This window comes from Antrostomus carolinensis, unplaced genomic scaffold, assembly GCF_000700745.2.
Source record: "Antrostomus carolinensis isolate BGI_N321 unplaced genomic scaffold, ASM70074v2 scaffold21568, whole genome shotgun sequence".
NCBI lineage: Eukaryota > Metazoa > Chordata > Aves > Caprimulgiformes > Caprimulgidae > Antrostomus > Antrostomus carolinensis.
This window is the reverse complement of record NW_010335265.1, coordinates 15,615-24,038: the sequence shown is the minus strand read 5'-3', so window position 1 is coordinate 24,038 and position 8,424 is coordinate 15,615. Positions and strand designations below refer to the sequence as shown.

Genomic DNA, 8,424 nt, shown 5'->3' with positions numbered 1-8,424 from the left:
TGAATATTTGCTCAAAGAGCCTCAGGATAGTGGAAATGTGGGACTAAAGAGGACCTCAGGGAGTCATCTAGTCCATCCCACTTTTCTGAAGCACAGCTGAATATATTTAGATTCTCTCTCATGTCTTATCTATTCTCTGGCATCACCATGTTTTCATATTCTCCCTTTAGTCTGTTTCTGTGCTTAACAGGCTACAGTGAAGTTTGTTCCCCCATTACATAACTCTGCCCTGCTGCAGATTGTATCAGTTACTAATTGCCTTAACAAAGAAAGGAATTAATTTTGTCTTCTTTATGTCAACCTCTTATGGATTTGAAAGCTGTTCTACTGCTCTGTACAACCTATCCTCTTTGAAACCGGACAAACTGTTTCTTACATTTTTAATTTAGGCTGTGTTTTCTTAAGCTTTCTCATTCTTGTTCCACCACTTACTTCTTTGCAACTTATGCACCAATTCCTGTTAAAGCCTTGCAAGCATCATTATCCCCTCTGTCTTACCCCAGCACAGAAAGACATTTGCTATTTTCAATATAGGGTTGCATTTGGGATTCTTACTCAGTTTGAAGTCCACTATAGCCTTAGGTCTTCCTCTGTTATTCATCAGTCTTTCCCCATTTCATCTATATGTATTTTGCTTTTTACTTCTGATATTTAGGACTGCATTTCTCTCTACTGAATTCTATTATTCTTTTAATTTTCCTTATTTATTAGGTTTATTTATTTATCAGGTTACAGTTCTGCCCTGATGAGTACCTGCAAGCCCTTTAGCTCAAACCTATATTAATGTAGTCTTTCATATCCAATTTGTTTATTGAAAATACTGAACACTTACTTCCTGAAGCTAAACACCTGTGAGCTGATGCCTCTTCCTATTTGATCGTGGTAGCTCCAGTGTGTATTTGAGGGGAGGGTTTCTGTCTGCTGCATACATACTTCATGATAATTTCATTTAGACTATAGTTTCCCTAGTTTGTTTATCACAGCCCTGTGGGACTGTGTTGAAGACTTCTATACTCAAAATGCAACTTCAAAATAATATGGCAATGGTTACTGATGTGGTTTGCTTGTAAACTAATTGCTTTCTTCCTCAGTTTCGAATGTTCCTATCCAAAACTTCCATTATGTCATAGATCCTACTAATATCGAGTGTGGAGAAAATAAAACACTTCCATATGTCCCAAAATGCTGTAAGATGTCCGATGTAGTCACACCACTGCATCATGTTCTTGATACCTTCTGTTTTGAAGTTTCAGGAGATGGAGGGAAGGGTAGGGTAATACTGGCTTTTCTGGTTTATTATTAGTTTTGTTTCCTCTTTCTTTTCTCTGTTGGAGTTGATCTAAAGTAACTAAAAATCCAGCTGACAGGACAAGAGTGGCTCCTGCCATGTAGAAGCCTGCTCTGTAATCTCCAGCCACATCCACGATCATACCTGGAGAGAAACAAATGACAGCAACATGACTGACAGAAAACAGGCTACTGTGAATTAGCTCAGCAGTGTGAAGATATCCTCTCACAAAGGGAGTATGCTGGCTACATACCCGTCTTACAGCTTTCTACATCATGAGTGCTGGAATATTATCCCATTATAGCATTTTAAAATTTGAAACACAATTCACAGTGCGTTCACGTTGCGTATGTGAATTGCTAATAAAACGGAATGCTGTACAGTTTGAAGCACTTTCCAGCCTAAAACATGGCAGACAATGAAGGTAATATCAGGAAAAAACTAAATCATGTAGCTTGGTACCTGAGTAGCCCTATGTTCTGTGGTGTAGATGTCATCAGTTGCTATAATTTGGACCATAATGCTACAGCACAAGAGAGTTTAAAGAAGGAAAGGAGAAGCCTCTGCTGGAGATACAGTTGGAGAGATTGCTTGCAGTGTTATGGCCTTCCCTATTCATCATTCTACAAGAAGTCACAGATGTTAACAAAAGACCCTGCTTTTTAGGTATCTTTAAGCCGACCAAAATACCTAATGCCATTGTGTACCACACTGAAAAAACAGCAGTATAGTACTAGTACTGCAGCAGTACGTGTGGCAGTATCGGCGGCTGTGTGGGTACAATGGCAGGTTCCTTCATAGGCTGAGGACTGTTTGCTTGGTCTCCCATTGGAAAGTTTGTCCACACTTAGTGTAGCCTTGGTTCCTATCTACCATCAGTCCTGTTAGGCAAAGGAACTCTGAATCCAAATCTTTTAGATTTTACTCTTAAAGTGGGAGAGGAGAGCTTGAGAAGCACTTAAGGATTCACTCCTCTTCCATATCTTCTTTTTCATAGAATCATAGAATGGTTTGGGTTGGAAGGGACCTTAAAGACCATCTAGTTCCAACCCCCTGCCATCAGCAGGGACATCTTCCACTAGAGCAGGTTGCTCAAAGCCTCATCCAGCCTGGCCTTAAACACTTCCAGGGAGGGGGCATCCACAACTTCTCTCTGAGTAGCCTGTTCTAATGTCTCACCACCCTCACAGTGAAGAACTTCTTCCTAATATCTAATCTAAACCTCCCCTCTTCCAGTTTAAAGCCATTTCCCCCTGTTTTGTCATTAACTGCCCTTATGAAAAGTCCCTCCCCAGCTTTCTTGTAAGCCCCCTTCAGGTATTGGAAGGCCACTATAAGATCTCCCTGGAGCCTTCTCTTCTCCAGGCTGAACAGCCCCAACTCTCTCAGCCTGTCCTCATAGGAGAGGTGCTCCAGCCCTCGCATCATCCTGGTGGCCTCCTCTGGACTCATTCTAGTTGCTATATATATTCAAAGGGGTTGCACTAATCCCCAGGTAATCAGTACTAGTGACAAGCCACTATATGTCATGTTGTCTTTGTATTTTATCCACATCTTCCCAACATGCTTTTGGTACTGTTCTGTTTCAGATTATCTGTAAATCTTCCTGCTTCCTGTGTTTTCAAAAGTGAATGTGAATTTAAATATTCCAGTATTCAGTCTGACCGATTTGCAACCTGTTAGCAGTGTCATTACCGCAAGTCACTAGTGTATGTTTGGATAAGGACTCAGATCCACATTTTACAAGTCACAGTGGTCATTTTTCTGCCACACAACTTCGTAAAGTCCCTACAGCTTGCAGCTTGTTTGTGTTGCATTTTTCCAAGATGACTTTGTCTCATTGCCAGCCCATGAATCCATGTGCTGTCTCATTGTCTGCTCTCTCTTCCCACTGTTTTTATGTGCTTCCTGCCCTATTTATTGTATTGGTTAGCTCAAATGCTGTCTGAAAACAGCAGGCAACTCTGTGAATATTTCCTTGAGGCTCACATAGCTTAATGTTTCTAGCTGTTCAATTTGACCTTCTGTAGAAACTTCCCCAACAATACCAGCATTTATGCAACATCACTAGTCTCAAATTTCAGTTTCTTCTCTGAAAGGACAGATCTGCTGTTTGTCCCAAAGGTACACTTTTATAGCAAGACAGCGGAAGTCCATCAAGTGGGATTCTGTGGGATTCAGGAAGCAGGAACACCACTATGGAAACCCTGCCATTCTTTGTTGCTTTCATGTTGAACAGGTATCTCTAAAACCACAGAGAAGAGAGGGAGCAAGTCATTTTGGAGAGGAATTAAATCAACCCTTTGTTTTTAAGTACTTCTTGATCCAGATACCCTTGAGCTAAAAAAGGGGGAAATTTGGGTCTAGATCCAGATTTTTTCAGTTTGGATTACCATTCCCCTTTCTTCTTGTAAACTGTATTTGGCAGAATATGCTTGAAGAAGGAAAGTTAAGTCTTAACTTACCAGCAAGAGGAGGCCCCACAAAACCTCCACTGCTTCGAATGAGCATGAAAAGCCCTAGAGCACTGTCAAAATCTGGCATGCCTACAACATCTGCTAGCACCGTAATGTGAACAGCCACTGTTGTACCGAAGAAGAATCCATAGAAGCCAGTGAATACTGCCAAGGACAGGTAATTGTTAGCCAGTGGCAAGAGCATCAGGGAAGTACTGATCAGTGTAATTGTCATTGCCAGCAAATGAACGGTTTTGGTAACATGGAGACTGGCATACCAGCCACACAGCAGTCTGCCTGCGAAGTCCACCATAGCCAAGATGGATAGCAGGGATGCAGTCCACGATTCGTCTATTCCCAGACTGTAGCTAAGTGGAACTAAAAATAATGGAGGAACAAAAAAACTCATAGCAGCTAATATGCCAAAAATGGCATAAAGTACAAACTCTGGTTGCCTCACAAGCATCCAGTTGAAGGTTTTGTGTGTGATGGGCGGCTTTGCTTCTTTGTCTATCCTAGATGCAGTATTGCCAGGTGGTGTCTCAGTTCCAGAATGGCTAGCTTCAGGGAGGCAGCTGCTTGCCAGGGGTCGCATCAGAACTCCACAGACACAAATATTGAGTTGGATGCCACCTATGATCAAGAGGGCACCTTTCCATCCATATTGACTAATCAACCACTGGAAAAATGGCCCAAATGTGAGTGCAAAGGCACATTCTCCAGCACTGGCAATAGCATTGGCCAAAGCTCTTTTCTTGGAGAAGTAATGGCTAACAATGCTAATGGCTGGTGTCCATGAAAAGGAAATCCCAAGTCCTGAAAAACAGCAATACAAATAGCACCAGTTAGACACTACTGAGTTATTTTGTGAAGGTGGAAATTAAAGCAGTCAGTGCTCCTACATTTGCAAAGCTAAAAAGTAGTAAAAGAAAAAAATTTTTGTTCCTAGCAGAAGCATGAACTCAGCTGTACTATGTGTATGTGTATATTTGTGATATATGTTTGTAAGAGTAGGTTGTATGTTCAAGCAAAAAATTAGGAGTATGAAGTATACACTATTATATTCTCACTGTGGAAAAAAAAATAAAAAAAAAAATAAAAATTGGTTTGACAAGTTTGCCGCTGAGTGACAAATCGCATGGCCATATGGTTGAAACAAGACAGATCTCAGAGTGTCCATGCTGTCCTAATTAAGACTGGTACTAGATCAGATCACCAGGTTAAGCTGAGCTATGTTCAGGGTAGAAAGTCAGGGAGGACATGAAGGAAGCTGGTGTATTAGATCTACCTGCTCTTCATTTTCTTGCCCAACTGCTTTGAGCAGGCTCCAAGCCTGCTGTAACTTACAGTGATTTTAGTGGCTCCCTAGAAACTATTTATTTGGCAGCCTAGGACTGCCAAAGGGCTCAAATTCCAGACATTTTCTCAGGTAACCAGCATGGAACTGGGAATGGTTTATTTTATTCCCTGCCAGCTTCGCTTCCTAATCCAGGAAGAAGTACTAGCTGTTGGAGACAACCTTCTGGCCTGTTTTCAACCTAGAGTAAAGGAGATGATTGGAATCAGCTGAAAGCCTCAGCCTGTGCTCAAAACCTAAGATTATTTGAGAGAAAGTACAAAATTTGGGATCTCTTTGTCCTTGTACTGCAGCACCTTTCAGGTTCTTTAAAACTTGACAGAGCTTTTGGCTCTGAGTACAATATAAAACACTTTTCATTTTTTAAGTGTAGATAATTTGCAGGTGAAAAATACTAGCATCTAATTATTCACCTTCTTTGTCATTGCAGGTTTCTACCAGAGTGGGACATGAGGAAAATGGCCTTTAAAGACGGTTGCTGGTTCTAGTTGCTTATAAAATTAAAATAGAAATCAGATTTTAAAACACCTACTATTACCACTCTCAAATACGGCTTCTGCTGCTGGTGAAAGAAATCTATCAAGCCATAAAGGCATACCCTGTAGGAAGCCAATTGTTGCGTACATCCAGGCTATGCTGAGTCCAAGAAATCCCAGGGCCATTCCTGAAAAAGCCAGGAGTCCGCCGGTGATCACAACTGCCCGATGGGTGTACCGTACACATAGTGAGCTGGCAACAGGAGCTGAATCAGCAGCAAAAAAGGAGAAAGATAAATACATTAGGAACATTAAGCTGATTGACAGGACCGAACAATCAAATAAAGCAATTGGAAATACCCTTTTATAATGCTTGTCTCAAACAGCTTGAATTCTGCTGGACAGGAGGGGTCAGTTGAGATTTTAAAATTGGATCCTTGCTGATAGGGAAATGAGTATCCCCAGGCCACAGATTTTAAAATACATTCAAAATATGTGGACTTTCTTAAAGAGAAAGAGCATTTCAGACACTTCCTTGTACAAGAGTTCTACAGATTTTCATGTAAGGATACGACTAGCAACATGACAGAAATTTGTGTAGCATTTTAGCAGAAAGTGAAGCCCCAGCCATAGAATCTCTAGGTTAATCTATTAAAGTTGTATTATTGGAATTGTATTATTGATATGGCTGGTATGAGAATTTTCTGGAGAAAGCTAATCTTTATCTTCTGGGGCTTTGCAAAATCATCTTTTCATGGAATTGCAAATGTTTTCCAAAGGACCAAATATCAAGGTTTATTTTGAGGTAATATTTTAACAGGAAATTTGCAGTTAATTTCTTAATTTTTTATTTCAGAGATATAGTGATACAGACTGCAGGAACTCTTCAACACATGAGGGCGAAGTTGCACCAGGTACAGATCTGACTTGGTGCAGCAATTCCAAAAACCAAAGCACTGGTGTCTAGTCACTGTCTGGAGGCACCTGAAATGTTAGGGATATTTTTGCTTTATTGAGGATCAGTTATACTGCCTGGCTGTTTTTCCATCAGCATCACAGAGTTAAGATCATGGCCACACCTGTCGTGGAAAGGTGCCCTCTGTTCTGTGGGGATAGTTTAGAACCCCAAGGACAGGGTTTTTTAAAATAACTGTGTCCACTAGAGGGATCCCCAGTAACGCCTGACACCCCGACAGTTCTCAGTGGGCTGTCCTAGTGCAAGCTGGGAGTCAGCTCCCTGCAATTCATTGATCTTCTGGAAGTTGGAGTTCGGGGATGAAATGAAAGTCGGTTAATGAGGACCATGCTTATAAACTGAATTAAGTGGGCAGACAATGAAGAGAAGGCAGTCAGCAAGGGAGGGTTTATAGTAGTTTGTAGGGGTAGGTTGTTGTATGTTCACCTGTGTTAAGCTAAGAATGAAGATAATTTGGTAGGACAAGTGAAATAAACCTGGCAAAGAGATATTAATGGCTGGAAAATCTGCAGGAGGTACACTGTGTGACAGCAGGTAGCTGGCAGAAGTTATACAAACCCCAAATGTCTAATCAGCATTTAAAGCAAAAATACAATGATTTGATAAGCATGTAAAAATGATACTGGACTTCGGTTATTATCTGTAAGATGTAGTGAAACAAATGAGACAGGATAAAACATATACAGTTGGAGAGTCATACAGGTATGATGAACACAAGAAGATAAAAGTAGACTCAAGGTAACAAGAAAGACCCATGGAAATGCTTAAAGACAAGAGACAGATCTGCAATTGGAGCAGAAATACTATCAAAAATCAGTTTTTTAATAGAGGATGAGGAGAAAAAATAGGCAGAAATTGAACATGGGGCAGCAGGAGGAATAAGCTAGCCACAAACTGGAAATTGAGAAGGTAGCTAGGGTCCAGACTCTGAAAGAATAAAGCACAATGCACAGAAAACTTACAAACAATGCAAAGGGACGATAATCACAGTGAAAAGAGAAAGGTGAGGGGAGATGGACATCAGTACTAAGAGAAGGCCTATGTGTGTGATGGGAAGAATCCTTCCTGTGGTCAATTGAACAGCCTGTTGCAGGTGCAAACCCCAAAAGTAGAAGCACGTGCTCTCCTTCCACACAAGATACAGAGCTGCTGTTGAAAGGATCCAAATGGAAAAAATTAATCATCCACTGATCATCCTTCATACTGAGCCAAATTGAAGGTTTCCCAGAGGAACATACTAAGAAAGGCTAAGCCAGGTCAGGAAAGATGCTCAAAGAACTGGAGGTTCAGATGATCTTCAGCAGAAAGTCGTCTGGTCCCTATAAATTAAGCAAAGGCAGGAGAAGATAAGGAAAATTACCTAGTGACCTGAGACATTATGAACTGTTATGCAGAAGATTTTGGAACATTTGTCCATCAAGCTGTATTCACTGAAAGAGGATTATTTTAATAGGGGTTCAAAGGATAAAAAACAATTTCTTCAGAGAATTATATGCTGCCGCCTTTGGAGTAGGCCAGCCTCACACCTGGCTAGACAAATACAGTTTTACTGGTTTACACTTGATATTGTTATTTAATATGCTCTATCCTTGACACATTCCTATATAATGTAACTATATATTAAAAACAAAAACAAAAAAAACCCCAACCTAACACAGAAATTTCAGTTCTTTTATTCTCTTATGTTGGCTTTTTTTTCCTCATTCAGTTCATATGCCTGGATGACAAAATAATACCACAATAGGTCAGTGATAATTCTAATTTGTACAAATAGATAGATTCCCTTTTATTAATTTCTGTAACTTGTGAAGTAGGTAGAAAATCAGGTTTTTCAATTACTGTCAGAATGGAACAAGCTCTAATACTGCAAA

General features: G+C 40.4%; 1 protein-coding gene across 1 annotated transcript; it reads right to left on the bottom strand.

The window, feature by feature from the left end:
* Positions 1-1,205: 1,205 nt before the first annotated feature.
* LOC104530026 (monocarboxylate transporter 2) lies at positions 1,206-5,763 on the bottom strand. Its single transcript, XM_029086617.1, has 3 exons — positions 5,700-5,763; positions 3,754-4,560; positions 1,206-1,432 (listed from the first exon to the last, which is right to left on the bottom strand). The coding sequence occupies exons 1-3, from the start codon at positions 5,761-5,763 to the stop codon at positions 1,206-1,208; spliced, it is 1,098 nt and encodes a 365-aa protein (XP_028942450.1).
* Between the last annotated feature and the right edge of the window lie 2,661 nt (positions 5,764-8,424).

Excerpts from the sequence above, each read along its gene's own strand:
- LOC104530026 (XM_029086617.1), bottom strand. The coding sequence starts at position 5,763 with ATGGCCCTGGGATTTCTTGGACTCAGCATAGCCTGGATGTACGCAACA. Across the intron at positions 4,561-5,699 it reads AACAATTGGCTTCCTACAGG|GACTTGGGATTTCCTTTTCA; the intron begins GTATGCCTTTAT and ends GCTGTTTTTCAG. Across the intron at positions 1,433-3,753 it reads TGTGGGGCCTCCTCTTGCTG|GTATGATCGTGGATGTGGCT; the intron begins GTAAGTTAAGAC and ends GTTTCTCTCCAG.